This window comes from Accipiter gentilis, chromosome 2, assembly GCF_929443795.1.
Source record: "Accipiter gentilis chromosome 2, bAccGen1.1, whole genome shotgun sequence".
Lineage (NCBI taxonomy): Eukaryota > Metazoa > Chordata > Aves > Accipitriformes > Accipitridae > Astur > Astur gentilis.
Window position 1 is genome coordinate 2,464,517 of NC_064881.1, and position 23,702 is coordinate 2,488,218.

The following is a 23,702-nucleotide window of genomic DNA, read 5'->3' on the forward strand; positions in this document are numbered from 1 at the left end:
CCTCTCTCAAGAACTTTTAATAATATATTTACACATCAATTAGGGGAAGAAACCACAGGTCTCCCTTACAACTTCTCCTCTAAAATAAAATTCACAAATTCCCACTTGTTGCTATAGATTTATACAATGCCTTCTGCCTCTTAATTAAAAAGTCCTTCATTATCTGGGTTTTTCTTTCCATCAAAGCACATAAAGTTTGCTGTGAAAACTTCTAATTTTTTAATTTAGTCTTCTGGATAAGAATAGCAATTCAACTTAAGCTTCCCACTGTAAACCTCAATGCCCTGATAAGACTTGTAGCAATGAGCCTGAAATGCCTGGTAAGACTTGAGTCCTCCATCTGCAGATGTGGAATCACAGGAGCCCCTGGCCTCATGGAAGCTCCCTCCCCTACGTGCTGCTCTGGAGCTGGACACCCTAAAACTCCATGGCTCCATTAAAACATATTTTGCAAATACTTAGTTTTCCATAATTTTGTAAGCTATCAAGAAAAGGATTATAACCAGGAGTATATGTTTCAGGAAGATTATTATTATTATTATTATTATTATTGCAGTATTATTATTGCAGTATTATTATTACTATTATTATTGTAACTGTAGCAACATGTTTAATGCTGTGTTAGGGGTGGTCTAATAAATTTCCCAGGATATTAAAAAATGGCAGGTTGTGACAAGGCATACGTACACCCTACAGATTCAGTAGGTTAATGCTTTTGATGGATTTGTCAACTTCTGTATTTCTGTGATTGCAATAGAGTTTTCACCTACTTAACAGGTGATTGCATTGACATTAGGAAGGCAGTGGGTAGGTGCTATGTAGGTAGGTAGTATGTTTCTTTTACTCTGGCTCGTAGCTTATCTTGTCTGTGACTCCAGTGCTCTGGATGGCCTTCTGCATAGCTTTTCCTCACTTGGAACAAGCAGATTCGACTCAGCAGTTTCCTGTGTTTATCAAGACAGTATAAATTTGCTTATTGCTTTGTTAGGAGGGAAAACACAAATCGCCTTCATCAACCACACTTCCACCTCTGTACAGGAAACTTCTTCTAGTAATTTACGGAATAAAAATTTCCTCTCTAGGTACAGATGAATATTAAGCAGGGAAATATCACAGAAATTGTGATGGTATTAGATGGAAAAAATCCATTTATCAGGGCTGTTTGCTCCTTATATTGTACAGCCATTGCAGAGCCATTGCACATTGGCACAACCATGTGAAAAACGTTTTGATTGCCTGAGGAATTCATTCTAAGTCTGCTTTTTATCCAGGAAATTGGATGCTAGCAAGGTGTGTATGAGCTGGGGTATGGGGAGAGCTCAGGAGCTGGAGATACTGCAGGACACAGAGAAGACAGGAGAGAGGAAAAAGGGGAGAACAGAATGAGAAAACGAAAAGATGGTAACTGCGTTGGATCACAGTCCTTCGTCTTAGCCTAGAGATCCAGCTTCACAGGGAAAAAAATCAATTTTGAAGAGATAAGATTCAGGAAAAGGAGGCAGAGACTGAGGTGGGTTGGGGGAGGTTGGTTAGGCTGGAGGATGGAAACAGGATTTATTGTCTCTACCATCAAGCCCGCAATATTTCTGAGGAAAAAGCTCTACCTTTAGAAAGGGGTTTTAGAAGGGCAGTGAGGTGAAAAATAAATCCTAGCCCTGCCAGCCCCTCTCCTTCTCGATTTGGCCGAGGCGACTAAGGCAGCACACTTCCAGAGGAGCAGTGTTCATACCTGGACATAATTTCTCTCCTGTAGTTGAACATGTAGCCTCAGGAGATTAGGAATTAATTTACAGCCAGTGGATTTGTGACCGTGAGCTACGTTCAATGCAGTGCCTGCAAGGATCCTTTCTTCTCTGTTCAGTGTTGGTATCTCAGCCAGACAGTCTTGATATCATCATGCAAAAGGCTAGTCAGAAGTGGCAATTTGCACTCACAGCCATAATCAAATGCATAGAGCAGGCTTCCATATCCATACTATGTTTTCTGCACTCACTTTCTTCTGTGAGGTCCTACTGTATTCTTCTTCATGGCCCTCTTCATTTCTGGGGTCACGTTCCAAGTAAGGGGCCTAAGTAACTGCTAAGTACCCAGCATGAATAGAAACACTGTCACCTCTTCTTTTATGTGCACTTAAGTCTTTTAAATTCCAAATAATGTCCTCAGATAGACTTTTCAGCTGGAAAAGGGGCAATTTTTATATTAGAATGCTTCTTAATGAAGGCAATGGAAGCCTTACCACTAAATCCAGCAAAGGGCGGATAAAGGTCTATATATTAATTTGTGGGATCGAATCATGATTAAGTGTTTTCAGTTCTATTAAAGTCAGCACTTCATTGCAGCATTCCAGCTGGAACATGTGACAAAGCCTGCAGGTATTGATGCATCTGCATTTTAAAGCTTACAAACCACAGTCTTTATAATTTTCTCAGAGTTTTGCTTTTTGGCATGAAGTTGGGCATACTTGTTCATAGCCTGCAGACAATCATTTTTTCCTGCTGAAAGTCTCATCAAAAGTAGCTCTGTGTTTTTCTCTAATGGAAAAAGATAAATACAATTTTTATGCCATCAAATACGATCTAAACATTATTTTGTTCCACTCCACTAGGTAATAGAGGAGAAAAAAAAAACCCTGATGAGCGAGAAGGGCACACCGTGTGCTTCCAACTAACTAAAATTGGTTTAGATTCATATAAGTTATAAGCATTTAAAAGCACACTTTGCAGAGACACATGGGATTTTACAATGCGCTTAAAAAAATGACCTGCCTCAACCACGTTAGTGTTGCATGTGTGCACGTAGGTATCCATACAGAAACTTCTGCGGAACAGATGGTTGCCGAGTATTCCCATTTAACTTGTACAGGCACATAAAAAAGTGTAATTTCTGTAGATAGCTGGAATAGCATTTGTGGTAGCATCGGTGAACACAGAAATGTAGCCTCATTGTCCGTCTCTGGAGTCTTCATGTGGTGAGGGTGAGCTTTTCTTGTTTTGTTAAATAGTGATCCAACATTTTTAGCACTGTCCTTAACATAATGTTAAAAGGTGTAGAAGTTAGTAAAACAAAGGGTGAAAGCTTCCCATGAAGAGAACGGTTTTTCCACCTGTGCTCTGGATGACTTCACCGTGTTCCTGGTGAGCCGCTCTGCAGCACAGGTGTCACTGCTGGTGATATCAGCACCTACCATGCTCACAGCCCCAGACAAGATCATGTTGCCCTCTTAAACAACTGTATCTCAAAAGCCACAAAGCACGGAGTTATTATTTTTTCTACTTACCAGTTAAAGTAACACCATTACTAAGATTGCTAACACCTAAATACTGTGTTATAAAAATAGAGAATGTTACAGGAAATCCACACTTTCAGTGTGTTACCTTTTTTCCTCCTTTCAGTCAAATGTAGTTTGAATTAAGACTAAAAATCATGTACATTAATCATCAAATTATACCATCTTAATTAGGAGCTATGGTTCATTAGGAAGCTTGTTTATTTCAGAACAGAGGGCCAAGACTTAGACAGAAATGGCATTACTTTGCCATCTGGCATAACTCTGAAGGACAGATCCCTTCTGTGACTTTGCAAATGCTTTGTTCACTCTAGTTTTAATTAACTCATTGGATTGTATATCCTCAGGTTGTCTTAGGAGGCTGTGGCACAAACCAAAGGTCTGGCTTTGATCTCACTATAGATCTGGCGATATGTCTTCTTGTGAGGCAGTCTGAATTCTTCTCTTTTGGGATACAGTTTGAGAGGCTCTTTGCTGTGATGTATCGTGGCTGTCTTGCCTGCCATTGAACAAGTCTTCAGCTCATACATGATTTTCATCTTCTTTTAACTGTTCTAGATTTTCTCTCATCTTCTGAACAACCTAATTAGATTTTGGGGTTTAGTTCCAGAGATGTGCACTGAGTGATTCCTTGCTTGATTTTCAGTGACTGAGGATAGACACATAAAAGCACCAGCACTTACTGGATTTTGTTCTGGTTTGAGTTAAGTTCTAGACATGTCTTTAATACTCTATGGGATGTTAGACCATCTGGTGGTGTGATATTTGTAACACATTGCTATGGCTGGACCTTAAACTGTTGCAAATCCATTATTTTTCTTAAAATTTACCATGCTGGTCCTTCAGTTCTGCTCATAATATTTGCCTAACATACAGTTCAGATTCTCAGCAGTCTTTGCTTAGCCTGTGTTGTGGTCAGGCTTTTTGTATCCTTTCAATTAAGATATTTAGTGTTTAATCACAGTAGGACATTGTTTGGTAATACTATATAATTAAATGGTGATGGTCGTTGAAGTGTATAATTAGGATTTCTGACAATTCATTGTGAATCTCTGGTCTACTGTGAAGAACAAAGCCGGAGAGAAAATGCTAGCTGGGTTATATAAATAAGTGAGAGATGATGGTCAGGCTGAAAATGAGGGTTCTCCCCTCCTTTAATGAAAGGGTTTGTGTACATTACATAGAATAAAGTATTTCTTAGGCCGAAAGCTTTCCAGAGATAACAGTGTTGGCCCTCTGAGGCTCTTTATTATGTCAGATGTGGGATTTGGATTTACAGGAAACAGCCACTGCCTCCAACAGACTCAGTCTGGTGGAGGAGAATATGCCCGGCCTCCCCTGCATGCAGAGCTTTGGGCTGCAACTGTGGATCATCAAGGGTGGGGTTTTCCAAGGTGTCCCAGAGAAGGAAGCCCCCCATTTCCACTGAAATACCCTGGGCTCCTGGGACAAAGAGCCCTCCTCCAGCTTCAGGGGATGAGGGACATAGTGAGCCCTGGCAGCCCCAGCCCCAGCATTGCCCCCTCAGTGGTAAAAGTGGCTCTTTAGGGGCAGGATTATGAAAAATCCTTTAAGTGGTGGATTCTTCTATTGTCTTAAGCCCTAAGGAACAACTCCTCCCTGCTTTTTTAACAGTCTAGGATATGCTGTTGTCCTGAAAGCTGAAAGTCTCATAATTATATAGCTGCAAGAATAATAGAATAGTTTGGGTTGGAAGAGACCTTTCAAAGTCATCTAGTCCAAGCCCCTGCAATGAGCAGAGACCTCTTCAACTAGATCAGGTTGCTCAGAGCCCCGTCCAACCTGGCCTTGAGTGTTCCCAGGGATGGGGCATCTACCACTTTTCTGGGCAACCTGTTCCAGTGTTTCACCACCCTCATCACAGAAAATTTCTTCCTTCTATCTAGGCTATATCTACCCTCTTTTACGTTAAAACCATTACCCCTTGTCCTATCGCAACAGGCCCTACTAAAAAGTCTGTCCCCATCTTTCTTATAAGCCCCCTTCAAGTACTGGAAGGCTGCAGTAAGGTCTCCCCGGAGTCTTCACTCCTCCAGGCTGAACAACCCCAGCTCTCTCAGCCTGTCCTCACGGGAGAGGTGTTCCATCCCTCTGATCGTTTTTGTGGCCCTCCTCTGGACCCGCTCAGAGAGGCCCATGTCTTCCCTCCCTGTGCTGAGGACCCCAGAGCTGGAGGCAGCGCTCCAGGTGGGGTCTCACCAGAGCGGAGCAGAGGGGCAGAATCCCCTCCCTCGACCCGCTGGCCACGCTGCTCTGGATGCAGCCCAGGCTACGGCTGGCTTTCTGGGCTGCGAGCGCACGTTGCCGGCTCATGTCCAGCTTTTCATCCACCAGTACCCCCAAGTCCTTCTCCACAGGGCTGCTCTCAATCCCTTCATCCCCCACCTTGTATTGATACGGGGGATTGCCCTGACCAAGGTGCAGGACCTTACACTAGGAAAGAAAGGGGCACCAGGGTGAAAAAGAAATCCCACAGTGTGAAGCTTAGGATAAAATCTCAAGCACTGGCACCACTGGCCCTGGCAGGAGTCACACAGCTCTTTTGAGGCATAAATTCTCAGAACAGGCTTTTGAGGTGTGTTTTTTCCTCTTCAGAGGTTATTCATACAAGCTGCTAGCTATGTAACAGGGTGATCGAGTTATGCAGGATACTGTAGAAACCTGTGAGGATGGAGTGATTTGGGGTTGGTCCATTTATTTATTAATTTATGAAGAAAGAAGCTCTGTGTCTCGCAGTGTTTATTTGAAATACAGAGTGGCTGTTCCATCCTCTGTCTTGCTGCCATGTTTCATGATTTTCCACCTGGCATAGGAAAACTGGCACAAGTTAGGTGAGTACATACCCACCGCTTAGATTTCAAGTTTTGCTGCTTTAATTGCCTCCTAGTAAATGACCAGAAACCTTTTCAAAATAAGCATAGCTTGCATTTATCCCTATTTGATTACAAAACCAGAAGCAAAACTAGTAAATTCTGGAACAAATGACAGCTTTTTTGTGCTAAATATTTTTTCCAATGGCATTGTAAAAATCAGAGAATGAGGTTAAGCAGGCTGTCGCGATCCACCTGCCCACAAGGTAGCACTGCACCACCTGGGCAAGCAGGACCATTGCCATTGCAGAGCCAGGGCTTGGAAAGACTGTGGATGTGGGAGGAAGGCTGGCACTCGTGTTCCCCCTAGGGCCGAGTGGAAAGGAAATCATGGCAAGAGACTGAGCAAGAAGTGAAGAAGGGGGTGGCAGCAGACACATTTCAGTAGCATCACCCCTGTTTTATAATGTACAATAAAGGGCCTTAGTTTGCCTGGTCAAGAGCTCTTCCCCACAAAGCCCTGGGGGTGGATGTGCATATGTGAGGGAGCTGTGGTGTGAGGAATGGCTCAGCGTGCCACTGAAGGCAGGAGCATGGCTCTGCCAAACCAGGCGCTTCGCAACTGCGACCTAAGGGCTCAGTGCTTTCCTACAGACCAGTCGTGCAATAACTGTGACGTCTGCTCTTTTAGCCATGCTTACCCCCAGGAAGGGTTATCCAGCAGCATTTAGGTCACAGAGATGGAGAGGGGCTGGGGCACTGTGCAGCAGCTCAAGGGGCAGCTGCTCAGAGAAGCCCTAGTATATGCTATGCTTCCCATGACGGCGGCCTCATGCTGAATGCCCATCCAATAACTTGGGGGTGGGCATAGACCTTTAAGCATTAGCTAGGAAAAATGTAGGGTGTCTATTTACACTTAGCTCAAGTTAGAGCCTTTATAGTGTAAGAATATACCCTAAACTGAAGGAAGGAGACTTATCTCAAAATAATAATTTAAAAAAACCATGAACCAGTCTCAGTTTTTGCCATTTATAACCATTATAAAGAACGATTGCTTTCTGAGGTAGGTTAGTCATATGGAGCTGTCGAATCATCGGTTTTGCTGACTGCAATGAAACCATTCATGGAGGATCACAGGAATTGTTTTCATGAAGGGTAGGTTAATAACCTATAACACCACGCAAAAGAGAAGACAAAAATCTCACTTTGAATTTTGTGGCTGGATGGATCCAGTAATCTCAAAGCTATACAAAGTTTATTGTTGGCAAAGATGTGTCTGCTTTTGATTTGAGTGTGCTAATGTAATAGGGAAAAGCTTCTCTGTAAAAAACATATACACACATATATTTTTTTCTATATATTTGAACGTAAGTGTGTGTGTATGTGTGTATATACGTACATGCTTATACGCCTGAATTTTAAAATCCTCTCCGTCCTAAGAGACAGACTTACTTTCCTAATGGCTAGTCATGCATATTAGTGAAAAACTACCATTTTACACTTGAGTGCCTGAATTTAAGCACTTACAGGCAGTTTTTTCAAGGCATTTAGTTATTTACACCTAGAGGTGGGTTCCTCATGGGATCATCTACTTTTGCTAGTGAGATAGGCACCCACTGGGGGCTTGTTACAACTCTGCATGGTTACCTCTCAGTATCTGATTCCTACCTACATGTTGAATTACAGAATCATAGAATGGTTTGGGTTGGAAGGGACCTTAAAGATCATTTAGTTCCAACCCCCCTGCCATGGGCAGTGATACCTTGCCATGGCAGGGTGGTTGGAACCAGATGGACATAGTTTGCTCAGGCCCCTTTAAATATAAATATTGGATCTACTGTTCATCAGTTTTGCAAACATTAGCTTTGAGAAATTTATCATTTGATGGCTGCAAACTAGGCTTGCAGTCTTCCTTCCAAAATTCAACATAGGTTATCCCTCTTCAATGAATCACACTGGGGAAAACCCCTCGTAACTAATGTATGTATTTTCATTTCCCGCACTACATTTCTTCAATCATCTTATCAGTACATTTTTTTGTCATGGTTATGAAGGGAACCTTGCATCTTTGTCAAAACTGATCCGCTAGCAGAAATATTATGAGGCCAGGTAAGATCCTGCAGCAAGCACCAAGAAAAGGACACAGAAGCAAATGCTTTTAAAAAAATTATTCGGCAAAAAAAATATGTGTGCACATCATATTTGAGTGTTCAAAGATGTGCTCCTGAAGTGTAACATAGTTGAGGAGTCAGGCATTCTGTAAGGTGGTTACTCCATGTCAAAGAGCAAATACAGTTAGTCTCCCATTAAAAAACACGGAACAACAAAAAAACCCCAACCAAAACCACAAGCTCCTCTCCCAGAAAAACCTCTGCTTATCTGGAGCCCAAAAGGAATCTGCAGATGTATACCCCCTGCATGAGAACAAAGTCTTCAGTCACTGGAATGCAATGCTATAAAAACAAATACTACAAAGCCTGGTAACAGGGGGATGTCTCACTTGCATATTTTTTTGTGACCATCTTGGTTTGCAGAGAAGGGGCTCCCCAATGCATGTGAGCCAGCAGGATCTCTTTGTACTAGGTCGCTGTCTGTTTGGCCAGATGTCTTCCCAACAGTGAGATAGAAAAACCAGAGCTCTTATTAAAATAAGTTGGGAAAAGGAATGGAAAAAAAGCATGTGTCCAGAGAAACAAGGCACATTTTGTCCCATCTGATATTTATTAAACGTTGATCAAATCAGCAGTGAGAAATGCACATCATGCGGAAGTGACCCTGGTTCCCTGGTTTTGGAAGTTAGTGACAAATGTCTGGGAGCAGACCAACATTGAAAACACGTGTACAGGACACAGAGAGGAGTGTGCTGCACTAGAAGCAACAATAACAAAGGGAGAAGAGCTTGACTTCAGCTGAGAACCCCTTTTGCAGGTTTTACATATGTTCTATCAATGGAATGAGTGTGTAGGGTCTTTCCCTGTACATTTACTCTACAGCTTTCTAGATGAGAGGTTACACATCTCCTGGAAGAACACTGCATTTTATGTAAGCCATGAAAGCAAGTAGTTGAGTGGGTAAAATTGGGGAAGTTTTGTCAAATTAAAGCCAACCTGCTTGGTTTTGTGTAATCACAACAAGCATTTGAAATCATCTCCCATCTGTTGTTGTTTAACGTTTTGGCTATCACGTCTTGTCAGAGCAACCCTTCAATAAAAATATGTCCTCACAGTGCAGACTAAATACATCTCCTGTATCAGAACAATCTTATTTGGGCTTGGTCCTTAAATAGGGTAGTGGGGAAGAGCAACAGGGCAAGTTGAAGCCAAGGTATGTACTTGGGAAGGTTGTGGAGCCCTGGCTACACTGTAATTCTTCCCTATAGAGAGGTTTGCATTCCTGGCTTTTACCTTTGCTCATAGCCTGGATTATTTAACTGCACAGAAGGACATCAGAATGAGTCTTCCAAATCTTTTCTTCAAGGTGCCTCTATCTTTAGTAATTTTTATAAGTTTAGTAAACTAGAAAGTCAGGTGTTAATAGTAGCAGTGTTAAGAGCTATGTATTTGCAATAAAGAATAAATTTAATAGCTCTGAAAGACTTTACCATGTCTATCTCTAGGTAAAGGAAAACAAAGGAGCCTGTTAGAGCTCCCTGGCTTTTTACTCCAGCCCTGGACCTGGTACACATTAGATGAGGGTAGCGGGGGTGCAATGGCAGTCAGATGCAGTTTTAAGCTGATAGGCAGAACGCGCCAGCAGACAATGCAATACATAGTTCCAACCCAGCTTAGTTAATGGAATCACTCTAGCCTGTATGATCGCTTCAGGATGCTGTGTTTATATTACTGATACCAACAGCGCTGGTCTGTTAAAAGATGAAAAGGTCTGGCTTTTGTTGGGGCGCTGTTCTGATGTCAGTTTGAAATACGCTGAAAGTAAAAGTTCCAAAAAGCCAAAGTGCTGTTTTATTGAACCAGCAATAGAGAGGACTGAGACAAGTGAAACAAGATCCTTATGAAGCACTGGAACATACGTGATGCTAGATGCTGAACTACAGTACATCCAGTGACATCAGTGAAGTTTCAGTTCATTACACTACACAGGAAGCCAGAGTATGGTGACAGAAAGCAGGTCATGTCATAAAATGAGTAATCTTAATATGAGACTGTAATCAAGTGAAACTTTTTGATGTGCAGTTGCTGTCAAAGGTTTTGTTTTTATTTCTGCCTTTCTCTGTGCTTTGTACCTCTGCAGTCTATCAGTCTTCCCGGTTATGGATCTGGTCCTGTTTCCATTAACATCAAAATAGGGAGGATCAAGCTTTCTATTATCTGTGTACTTAGAAGGTGAATGTGATGTGCTTTTCGCCCCAAGTTTCTCATGGTTTTTGATATGTGGAATGTTCAAAGACTTAAAGGATTGGAATCTGAATTTTAAACCCTTCAGAGGAGGAACCATTCAGCGCTCAGGGGTTCAATGAGCCCATGGGTACCAGTTAACAGCAGCAAAATGGTGCTCCATACATCACAAGTTCCTACTGTGAAATAATTTCAGTCTCTGAATACCTACTGCAAACCCTTAGAAAAGTGTACTTTCCCTCTCCAGCTTTTTCAGTATGCAGAGTTTCCCCACTAGCAAACTCCTTGAGATTGTCAGCCAAAGACAACCAGCCCACACATCAGGATCCATAAGCAAACTTGGCTATTGGATTATGGACACTTCACCTTTTATTTTGTGTTGCAGGAGTTATCAGCCTTCCAAATCCAAGTCACCAATAAATGGGCTATGCAACTGCCTGTCTCTTTGCCAGCTCCCTTCCCTCCCACCTACCCAGGCAGGAAAGAAGCCTTTCCACTCTGGAGTTTCTGTTCTTGGGTGTATGCTTACAAGTCTTTGTCTCATTTTCCCCTGATGCTCCTGTTCCTGAAAAAAGAGCCAGATGTTCCCAACTGGTTTTATGCCTAAACGCCAAGGAACCCAAATCTATGACATATTGGTTTCATTGCATGGCAGCAGAAAGTCATGTCACAGCTGAAAAGTTTAGAAAAAACATTAGATGACATAATGCAGAAGGTGGGCTGACCTGTGAGCCTTAGCCATGGCTAGTATATGTGCAGAGGGAATTGAGGAAAATGCCTTGTCAAATAAACTTTGTATAAATCCTCTTCCTGAGTTGTTCCAATATGGTAATCCCTCCTTCAAGTAACCTGGGCTAAAGGAATTCACTGGAAACTGCTGGGTTTTGAGAGAGAAATACAGTTGACTTAACCTGCTATGTTGGTCACCCGTCCTCCGTGAACCCGGGGAAGTGGCCTGTGCTTTTCTCTTAAAAACTGAAAAATAAAAAAACACTCTGCAGAAGGTCATGAGTTGGGAAAAGTAAAATCATCTGTGGGTAAGCCTCGGGGGAAATATAAGTTACTCATAAAAAGCTACGGAGCAAGTTTTGATTAGTTAAGTAATCTGGTACATAGAATTTATTAGAGCTTAAAGCTTTCCTGTGGGACTCCCCTAATAGTACACAAATAGAGTAAAATATCAAAGAAATACATTTTCTGACAGACACAGAAAGCTACATTAATCCTGGCCTGCTTAACACACATCAGAAGGAGGGATAAATCCTGCCCATTAATTCCAGCACAGTGGTCCAGTATTCATGTTTTTTACACATTTGTGTTTCTGACAAATTTCTTGGCAACTTAATCAAGGCTTCCAACACTCTCAAGCTGTTCCCAAGGAGGATGTAGAGAAAAGAGGAATATTGCTTCCCTAAGAGACTCAAAGATATCAAACCATTCTGCAAACAGTGCAAATATAAAATAATAAAGGCCTGTTTTCTCTCAACTTGAGGCCCTTTTTCTTAAACTTGTCTACAAAGGGAAATTCACCAGCATTTTTCTGTTGGTATAGATGTACCGCTAGCTTTACCAGTATAGCAATCCTTCTTTTCTGTGGAAATAATATTCTCCAAATCCCCCCAAAATAAGGAAAAAAGTCTCTCTCATTATGGAAAAAAAGTGCTCATATGGTAACCATTTGTGGTAATGGTTACACAGCAGGACCAGTACTCCTATCAGGTTTTCACAATGCTATTTTATTTCTGTATTTTCCTTCTGCTGGAGCATTTACTGTCTCCTATTGCCTCTGTAGGGAGACTGAATGCTAAGAAAGAGCTGCTACAGTGTGATGCCTGACAGAGGAGATGCTAATAACCATTTGACTTCCAAAGCTCACCATAGTCTTGTTAGCACAATTGGAAAATAGCCCCGTCTCTCAGGAAAGCCACAGGTTTTCCAGTGAAGCAGAACCTACTTCTCTTCCACATGCTAAGATCCCAAAGTGATTGTATCACTAAGCTGATGCTTTAACCACTGTGGACGCTATCCTGGCAGAATAGGCAGATAGATAGGCACCCATACATCATCTGCTTACAAAAATAATTTGTTCTTTAGAGAATGGAGGAGAGGAAATGGGGAGATAAAACCAGTAATGTGTTCTTTGCCATTGTTTTAAAATTCTTAAAATCTTCTTTTGCAGGTATTCAGGAGGGGACTCAATGTACCAAATGTAAAAATAACTGGGCACTGAAGTTTTCCATCATCTTATTATACATTTTATGTGCCCTGTTAACAATCACAGTAGCCATTCTGGGATACAAAGGTATGTATGCATCAGGCCCAACATTTCACTTTCAGCCAGGCATCCAAGAGCATTTATATATATTAGATAGACAGGCAGTTTATCACATTTCACCTTAAATATCAATACCTTGGCAATGTTGGCTTTTTGTACACACATAACAAACTGCAACCTCAGATTTTCACTTCCAAACAATTATGAAGTTTTGAAACTTGATTAGACATTTGAAAGAAGAGAAAAAATTTAGAACAAAATGATCATTCTTCCACACAAAGTACTAAATGGAAGACTTAAAGCTCTGTAACATGTGCTATACCTTGATTTCATTGAGCTTTTTTACATATAGTTCACCTTTCCAGAATAAATATTCTTCTTAATGGGAGAGCCAGGAATAGTCTTACTAATATAATATTTATCACAGGAACAAAGTGTAGGATCAATATTACTTTGAAATATCTGGAAGAAAGATTGAACCAGGAGGTGCCATTGTTTTGAGTTATCAACAATTATTTTGATGAACAAAGATGCTCAGATGCTTTTGAAAGTAATTGCAAAGATTCTGGCAGTTGGGCAACCCAGTAATGGAGAAAATTTCATTTGTGCAAGTCATTGGTAGGGCACATTGGAAAGCACGACTTAAAATTCCCATATGTCCTCAGCACTAATTAACTGTAGCTACTTAGGCATTCTTATGAATGTTTTGATGTAAACGTCTGCATGTTGTGCAGTCACATCTGTCAGTTAAATAAATAAGACATGAGTTTCTGGTAAGAAAAAGAAAGTGAGTAACATCTTTGTGAGTATTATAACAGGACATCACAGCATGTTGAGGAGAAAACCAAGCTAGCTTTAAACTAGCTGCTTGAGTATGGCCGTGAGAGTAGCTTCAAAACCCCTCCAAGAAGCTGGGTAAATATTCTTGTGATTAGCACGCAGTGTGTCCTGTGCCACCAACAGCTGCACTTGTAGAAGAGCTGACATCACCTCTGTCCTTTGGCAGTGAAAGAAAATGAAATTGTAGAAATAGAAAGGGATAAATACTTATTTAGGAGGATTTGGTACAGTTTTGAGTGGGAAGAAAATTAAAACTCATTGGTTTAGATGGAAGATTTAGCCGGGGAGATGACAGAATGTGAAGGACAGATAGAGGCACATAGGTATTCCTTTTTCATGATCAAGCAGACAGAATGTGGCAAATTAAAATCAAATGTAAAGAAATGCAGTACGTATATAATTGGTCATACATTCTCCTGAAGAATGTGTAACTGGTCTCTGGAAGTCAGATTCTGAGGAGAAAAAAAACTTTCCAGGATTCAAAACCTTGTTCTTGATCTATAAAGATAAGATCATTTTGTTATATGGACTATGGGAAGACAAACTTAGGCCTTTTCCAGGTACAAATCTGCAGAGATCTGCTTACAGCAGATGAGGATGGAATCCTTCCGGGCTATAACCCAGCCACTAAACGCCTGGGATTTAGCAGAATTTTTCCTCAAGAGAGTTTTATACAAGGCTGTCAGTTCTGGGGCTCATCAAAAGACTTAGACCTCACTTGGCATCAGAAACAGCCTATCAAGTTGGAGGAACCATTGCTCTGTATCTTGCTTTGGCAAATGTTTTCTTGTGCAATAGTAATAAGGAAACTGACCAAAAGATCTCTTTGGGAGAGGGAGTTTCTCTTCCTCATTTCAATCCACAGTTTTCAAGCTTCTTTCTCCATGGGGGCCTCTAGCACTGTCTTTTCCCCAGGCTTCGCTCTCATCTTGAGGCCCCATCTTTGCTGCACTAATTTCTAAACCTCCCTCTTGTACTGAGTAGTCATTGATGCCTGACCAGGGACTGGTCTTTCTGTCATAGCAGTATCAGGGCAAGGACAAAAGAATTTTCTCTCCCACAAAAAAAAATGGGGAAAAGATTATAGGAAGGTGGATAATGCACATCTTGCTCACAGACCTTAAGACATCTTGGTGACCACTGCTCCACCACTCACCAACTTGGTTACTGCTCCACCTGAATGCCAAGGGAAAGAAGCATATGCTGGAGAAAAGTCCTATTTAGTCCAAGGTATCCTTTCTGTAATGCCAAGCAGCAAACGGTCATACATCAGGCATTAATTTCGCCCTTTGTAACTGCAGCTTAAGAGCTTCATCTCCACAGTGCCTAAGCACTAATTTGCAGGGAAAACATGAGTTAGACAAAACCCCAGCTGACAGTACATATTCAAAGGAATTATTGAAATATTTTTGATCATTGGGAAGGAATTAGGCCTTAAAGGAAGAACAAAACTCAAAATAAAATTTTATAGAGCTCTTGAACTCTCCTCTCTGCATTAGAGTTTCGCTTGTCTGTCTTACTGCAATATTACACTGAAAGAAGGAATTCTGCTGGCATCAGGGATTCTTTCAGTCTCTGAGCTAAGTTTCCATTAAATTTGCCTCCCACACTTATGTTTATAAAGCCCAAAACTACTTTTAAAACTTTCATTTCCTATGTGGTATTTAGATATCCTTTGTGATTTAAAATGTTAAAACTACTAATCAGTGGATTAAATATGGCAGGCAAAAAAATAACTCAATGGGAGGTGAAGTCAACACAGAACAAACCTCCAAACTGGTGGTAAAAATTACATAGTAGGTTGGAGAAACCTGAAACCAAAACATGAATTAAACATCAAGGTCATGAAGGAATAACAAGCTGAGTTTACTATTAGTTTGCTTTGAGAAGACATATTAAATTATTGTTAAAAGCATTAATAAAGCAATCTGTAGGTTTTTACACATACTTTCTTAAATTAAATGCAAAATACAAAGTTACAATTTTTCTGGCACCAGCCAGTGTCTGATTAGCCTATTGAAGGTGAATGATCTTCCTGTGACTCACTCCAGTGAGGGAAGCTAGCATGCTCTCAGCTTGAATTTCTGGTAGTTCTCATTCTTTGGTCAGTCCTTGTTTTGAAGTTTCTTGACTAATGCCCTGCGTGACTTTCATCTACTTCTACGAGTTTGCTTGCCATTACCTAATGCCCACACATCCTGGTGAGATAGCACATTTTGTCCCTACTTCCAAAATAGTGGCTCAGATGCAGGAGGTCCTCACTGTTCTGGTCAGCAACTACTTGAAATTTTGGCTTTGAAGGGTCTTTACCACATTTTCCAGTGACCTTGTCAGAAAGTGAGATGACAATGTAGAGAGATCTGACCAAGCTTAAGTCTCTAAGCTTAAGGCATAGATAGACTTTGCATTTTTGATAGCAGCAGACTGTTGGGAGCAGCAGAGTGGCCTTCATAAGGGATATTATGGCTGGTCTGCCTGTTTTGCCTTTGCCTTTTTCTGGTGAAGATGGGAGATAGCTGTTCGAACCCAGGGCACTCCCCAGAGGTTTACTTCCACTCCTCAGAGTGCTCCACATGCTCACCTACCACCAAAGGCTCCATCCAGAGATGGTGGTGGGAGCTACTGCCAGGGAAGCAAAGGCATTCCCAATAATAGGACATCCATACATATGACCCCTTTTCACAGCAAGAGCAACAAAACCTACTTTGGCCGTGGTACTCTACTCGTTCTCCCCAGAGTTCATCCTTTCCACTTGCAGGCCAGTAGCAAGAAAGTACATAAGCTACAACTTGCTTGGGTAAGGAGTTTGGGCAGGAGATCAAGTCCCCCAGGCCCACAATTTGTTTGACCGTGGTGGCTAAGATTCTGCCCCTGTGTAAAGCAAATATATGCATTGGTTTGTCTAAGGGATGACAAAATTCAGCTTAGCCTGCATCACTGGGAATCCTTGAGCTAACCCTACAGTTCACGTTTGCAGAGACCTCCACTGTTTCTGCTGCTGGAGCTGGGTGGTTTGAACTTGGTTCTGGCCTCTCTCCTCTACACTTCACAACAGGGGAAACAATTTAAATAAAGGAAATGGTTTGCCTGACATAGCTAATTCTCTACTTCGCATCAGTTAATCTGGGTAAGTCATCACCAGTTTAGTGTCAAATAGACAAAAATCAATACCTTGTGTGTTTGAAAGTGGCTTTGACTTTCCAGACTCTCTAAACCAGGATCGTCCAGCTAAGTGTCATGTCAGCCCACCCAATCCAGGGGTGCTGTCTTGCACCCAGTTACATGCTGGAATTAAGAGCTATTTCTTTCTGTAGGTGGCACGCTGCTGGAGACTGAAAGACCTTTTAACAGTGCTCATTAGTGATCTTTCAGACACAGTTCAGGCACAGTCTTCCCCACATATCACGGCCAATTGTCAATAATACCAGTAAGGCTTCTGATTAAAGTCCTGCTTCAACAAATTTTTGGGGTGTTCCACACAAAGAATGTCCATAGCTACAGACCAGCTCAGTCTTTAGAGGGGGGTGTTTTTTTACTTTCAGCAATGAAAATACCATACGCTGTTGTATCTTTAATTCCATCAAATCTCATTGAACTGCCAGTACAAGCTACTACATATTGATAGGATTTCTACTATTTTCATTTGCTTTGGACTCTTCAGGGGAATATTTTAACCCAAGTTTCCAGTGTTAGATTTCATTCAACCATGAAAACATTCTTGTTATAGGACAGTGTAAAATCTCAGTTTTACAAACTTCAGATCTGAAGTACAAACTGGCATTCATTTGTACAGCAAAAGGAAGAAACTACATTTTCCTTTCATTATTGATAACATATATCAATTTGCCAACTCCAAGTGTATTGCATAACTGGAGAAACCAGGTGAATATTACACTAAAAATCTGAATTAACAAGACCCATCGGTGATGTGACATTGCTAGTCAAGGCACAGGTCCAGCAGAAACACTTGGAGTAGGCCTGCTTTTTAAATCCAGATGCTGTCCTGAGGTCCTCTTTAAGTGCCCAGAGTGAACCATGTCCTTCACACTCACACTGACTATCCATAAGCAGAGCAGAACACAACAGACTGAACAAGGAGCTGGCTAGAGCTAGCCAGAAGGAAAAACCAAGCATGGTCCCTACACTCACTGCATGTGATGCATAGGTGTAAACATGCATCACTAGAGTGTCAGAAGTAACTGAAGGACCTTTGCTGATCTGGGCTCCAGCCTGGAAGACAGTTTGGCAGGACAAACAGAGTATCAGCTCTGAGTTCATTTAGGAAAAATGGCATACAGCATTTTAACAAGTAACTTTAATGGGCAGAAGAACCAGTGAAAAATTAGTGCTGTATTGGGGGGAAGAATGCTTTCTAAAGCAGAAGGTATTGAGCAATGATCCCCCTGAAAAAATAAAGCCATTATTGTAGCCTGGGTCTGGTGCTTAGCAAGCAATCTGCCATCATCTCTAATACAGAAAGCCACACTCTGACTCGTATCTTTGCACACACAGTAGAGTCTGTTTTCCTGACTTGTAAGCAGTATAGAAAGGAGCAGACAGCTAATTCACTAAAGGGTGTCTAGTCTCTCTGAAAACCTTGAGACTTTTTCTCTGTTGTAACTCCATTCACCTGAGTGCAGTTGCACCAGAGATAATCTTGGTGTGCTTTTTCTCCTGTTGGTTTTGGGGAAGCAATCAAAGCCTGCTGTGTAACTGCGGTACCCAGGGTCAGAAAAACAAGGGCAAAAGTTAATAAAAAAGCAGCACTTGGTGGACTAAACTTTAAAGGTCTGGGATTCTTGTGGTTGATCATGAACAGCAAAAGATCCCCTAAATTTCCACTTCTAGTCAAAAAACAAGTCTTTACATAGCAACAACTTCTGTGAAGCTATTTCCTAGCTGCAGATTATCTCCCACACAGAAAGAGTTAGCAGTACCCCCTACACCACACAGGTTTACAGAATTGGCTTCACTATCTCCAGACATGGGAAGCCCCTTATTTCTTCTGTTTAAAAGAGGGAGCTGGCATGATAACTTGTGTAGCCTCTTCCAGGGTTGGTTCAGATCCATTCCATTCCCAGTGTAGCAAAAGGGCTAAATAATCTTGTGATGAGAAGAAATGTCTGCCCCTGGTTGCTGCTTGAATGCAAAAGCCTATTAGACAAGATTTGGTGTGGAAGCTGAAGGCTGCCTCTAAGCTTGCAAGCATTTCACATTTTTGCCACTGGAAGCCACCCCAGGCTCTTTATTTGTTCCTCTGCTTTTTCCATTGCCGTATCGATTCCATCAAATAATCAGATTGTCTTAGTGACAAGAAAATGACTCAGACATTGCAGAATAAAGAGCACATCAGCCATAAATATGCACTTGCTGAATGACCATCCTTTCAATCTTAATGAGGCAGAATAGTTTCAAGACCATTTTGAGTGATCTGTACCATTATCAAGATGTTCAAAAGTTGATCCCCAATATATTTAGTAATTGCATCTTCAAACTGCTATCTCAGTCCAAAGTTTGCTATCCAGGTGGCAACTTTTAATGATTAAAAGGCACAGGAAAAAAAAGAAATGTACTTTTTAAGGAGAAATGGTGCATAGCAAAATAAAAGGAAGTCTTCTCTCATGTGTCTGACCCTTTAGCAATCAGTCTTCCTTTGCCACACAGCACTGCGCTTGGAGCATGAAAATACTGTTAAAAGAAAAGGACTTAGTTCATGAGGAAAACCCTCAAAAAGGGATTTCCTCATTCAGGAGAGAGATTGCTGATGAACAAAGAAATGTTTGAGGACTGTTGGCAGACTGAAGAACTGGAAGAATGCTGGGTCCCACCAGCAGCTAGGAGCTCATCCTTCCAACATTTTACAGAGCAACAACAGAATGTAGTGGCAAGCAAGGCAATTTTAAAGTGGTTCCTTTTTTTGTTTGATAGTAGTGGTTGTTTTTATGGTTTGCTTTATTGTTTACTAGACTTTTTTCATAATTTCACTTTTCTTCTTTTCATAAAATACTGTTCTTTTTCCCTAGTTGTAGAAAAGATGGACAATGTGACAGGTGGCCTGGAAACGTCCCACAGAAGATATACAGAAAAGCTCACCGAGGTAGAGAGTGATCTGAAGAAATTAGGTAATCTACACAAGCAAAAACCCCTTTGTATTATGGCTTTGGGGTGTTCTCCTGGCAGATAGTGGCAGGAAATTTGTCTGAAAAAATTTCTGGCTATGACAAGATACAGCATGTCTATTCCAATTTCACAAGTACTTGGGAAAACACTTAAAAATAGTTAAGATCAGCTCTACTTAAGACAGCATTTTAAGCATACTTCAATATTTACAGTTCCCACCGAAGTCACTCTGAAATCATTTATACTAAAATAAACAGACACTTGAAGGTTGTCCTCAGGAGAGAGTCTTCTCTGAGGTAGACATGTAAAACATAGCAGAAGCTGTTCCACAGCACAAGAGATTCTACATAAAATGAAAATCTGTCACCCGGTCATCTTGATGCTGTTTTAGCAATTAAGATTCAAAACTGAAGGCCATTTTAAGGAGTGCACAAATAATCAGTTGTTCAAAACTCTTACACATGAGGCAAGTTGATTACTTCCATAAAATGTTTCTTAATCATCTCAGAGAATATAGGACACAAGGTTGTTATGAGTTCATGTCTCCCAAGTGCTATCACAGTTCTCAGTTTGCACTAAGATGGAAAAAGATCATGGATAAGGTTTCTACTCACTAAGTGTACATTTCTACCTTTCTTCCTTGAATGGGAAGGAAGCAGAGCTGTTTATTATCAATTTATATATGCATAGACTCATAGTTTATTTAATTAGTTTTTGTATGAATACTAATATACACATACATGCATGTGCTTGTTGAAATAAATTTTGTTTAGATTCATAAACCATATACTGAGACACATATTTCTAAGAAAAATGAATTGCTTGCAGCTTGATCATAAATTTTTACAACTTTTTCCCCTGAAAAAATAGCTGGATTCTGAAGTATTTCCACACTGCATTTAGTTCAAAGACGTGGGGTAATTCAGTGGCGTGTATTTTTACTTATGCATGTACAGAAATAATTATTACACTTTAAAGCACATGCAACCTTTTGGGTTATATTTGGGTTATTATACTATGCTGATTAAATTTTCACAACTTGGAGCACCTTTGATTCATTCACACCCACACATTTTTACATGCTGCTGGATGGATGGCCAGTGAGATGCTCAGGACCATCAGTTCCCTTTTAAATGGACTTGCCATAAAGGAAGTTAAAAAAGTTACGGGGCAATGTGTGTGGGAGGCATAAAGGTAAAAGAACTGCTGTAGGGCCAGTAGGATAACAGCATGTGGTAAATGAAAGACAGGCCTTCGGGGATTAGCTGTATGTGGACCTGGCAGTTGTCAGAGTTGTGTGAGGAACACAATATAATTTGAGCTATAATCGAGAGGTAAACATAGAAGATCCTGGAGTGAGGCAAGTGGCAGGGAGAGGAACCGTGCTTGGGAAGATGTCCATCCACAAAAGACTCTGTAAACGCTTCAGACTGAAGTCTCACAAGCCAGCATTTGATGTTTGCCATCATGAGTCACTCAAACACACCAGAAGAAAGCTTCATACACAGCTGTATTCACTGTAGTTTATGAAAACCATCCTGCTCTCTCTTGGAGTCATCTGAAATGATGGACTTCAGACCACATAATTCATAAATATAGCTACACTTAGATGAGGACAAAAATATATGGACTGCATGTAGGAGGGGGAAGTGATTGAGGTCAAGAAAGGGAACTTTCCCTGAAAGTGAGTGTTGACTGCTTATTTCCTTGGGTTTTATGTCCTGGCTGATAAGCTGTGGAGCCTCAAAAGCTTAATCATACACAGACAAGCTTCCAGAAGTATTTTGTAGGGCAGTGTAAGCAGGAGCAGAGATGTTCCTCAAAGATTAAAGGTTTTGCCTTCCTCAAACTCAGAACATAAGGAAACAATAACAGCAAAATAAATGTCATTAAAAGCAATAGTAAAATATTAGAGAGAAAAACAGGAATATATCATATCCTGTCATATCTGGAGTCGCCTGCTGGCAAAGCTTTTGTCTGTAACCTAGATTGTTTTAAAATAGGTATTAGAACTTTTTTAAAATTAAACCCAAGATTTTAAAAAATGGAACTCTATGTACTAAATCACAACGAAGATACTCCACCTGCCAGGAAAAGGAGGAAGAAAATATCAGCAGCTAAAATTTACTTCTAAGCTTTCAGTGAAATCCAGTTGTAACTTCAAAACATATTGATACCTCTTTAATATTTGAAATTCTGTTTATCATTCAGTTTTCATTCAGAATACAGCACTACTTGACTGAGTATACCTATAAGTTTCTAATGGTAGTTTTTCCCATATATAATGACAGAATCACCATTTTGTTCTCCTCAGCAAGACACAAGGTCTTCATTGATTATTCTTTGATTTTTTTTCTCTGTCTAGTGGCAGACCTTTGCTTAGCGGTTCTCTTTTCTGGAAAAGATAGCATAGAAGTTCTCTTGACAGAACATTTTGACAACCTGACTATACTTAAAATACACTATGCTTTTTTATAGTGTGTTTTAAAAAACTCATCCTAAAGCCTTTCAATTTCTTTCCTGTACAATAGATGACCAAGCTGGACAAAAAGCCATGAATACTAACACTGAACTGTCTAGCTTCAGATCTGACATTCTGGCTCTTCGTCAGCAGCTTCATGACATTGCAGAGAAAACTACCAGAAACAAAGATACACTGGAGAAGCTGCAGGAGTCTGGAAATGTATTAAATGATAGACAGAGCCAAATGAGAAGTGCCTTAGATAGTAACTCTTTCATGATCATCAGTGTCAATAAGACTCTTCAGGCATATACCGGCTATATCAACAATCTTCAACAAGACACAAGTAATATCCAAACAAACTTGCAAAACCAAGTGCATTCTCATAATGTGGTCATCATGAACCTGAACAACTTAAACCTGACACAGATACAGCAAAGAAATCTTATCAGTGTCCTGCAGAAGTCAATGGAAGATACAAGCTTGGCTATTCTAAGAATCAAGAATGACTTTCAAAATCTGCAGCAGGTTGTCCTTCAAGCCCGGAAGGACACTGACTGGCTTAAGGAGAAAGTACAAAATTTACAGACTTTGGCTGCCAACAACTCAGCATTGGCAAAAGCTAACAATGATACACTTGAAGACATGAACAATCAGCTCAGCTCCTTTGGTGGGCAAATGGAGAACATCACCACAATTGCCCAAGCCAACGAACAAAATCTAAAGGATCTCCAGGAACAGCATAAGGAATACGAAAACAGAACTTCTGCCAAATTCAACCAGCTAGAGGAGAGGTTCCAGGTCTTCGAAACTGATATAGTCAATATCATTAGCAACATCAGCTACACTGCTCATCACCTACGGACACTGACTAGCAATCTCAATGAGGTCAGGACAACTTGTACAGACTCCTTAAGTAAACATTCAGATGAGTTGATTTTTATGAACAGCACACTAGCCAATATTCGCTTAGACTCTGCATCTCTCAAGATGCAACAGGATTTGATGAGGTCAAGGTTAGATGTTGAAGTTGCCAATTTGTCGGTAATCATGGAAGAAATGAAGCTGGTAGATTCCAAACATGGCCAGCTCATCAAGAACTTCACTATCCTACAAGGTATGCTGCTTCCCTAATGATGCCTATAATCGTCTATGCCAAATTCCTGCTTGCATTACTACTTTAGTTCTGTGGAAGTTAATGCATGCTGGTACAGAGTCCTGGGGTTTTCCATTATCTAATCCTAAACTTTGGAAATGTCAAAGTAGCTGGGATTTTCCTTACTAATTATCCTGTGCATTCTTTACATAGCTAGAATGGGGATGTTACGAAAGAAGGTTCTGACTTAGCAAAGTTTTATTCTGTCTGACTGACTGGATCAGCTTTTGATTTAGTTTCTAAAATAAGCTAGTGAAGGTGTGGAACCTCAAGAAACCAATCCCTGCTAAGGAGGAAATGGCTAAGAAATATACATTGGACTATTCCCAGAAAGGTCCACCCTTACTGAAAAACAAGTTGCTATTTCACTTTAAGCCA

At 40.7% G+C, this 23,702-nt stretch overlaps 1 protein-coding gene across 1 annotated transcript in view; it reads left to right on the plus strand.

Annotated features, from left to right (window-relative positions):
• Positions 1-23,702, plus strand: part of COLEC12 (collectin subfamily member 12) — a 103,014-nt gene that overhangs the window by 68,332 nt on the left and 10,980 nt on the right. The window contains exons 3-5 of the mRNA XM_049829252.1: positions 12,652-12,774; positions 19,611-19,709; positions 22,239-23,285. Coding sequence (XP_049685209.1) covers positions 12,652-12,774; positions 19,611-19,709; positions 22,239-23,285 — 1,269 coding nt within the window. The remainder of the gene's footprint in view (positions 1-12,651; positions 12,775-19,610; positions 19,710-22,238; positions 23,286-23,702) is intronic.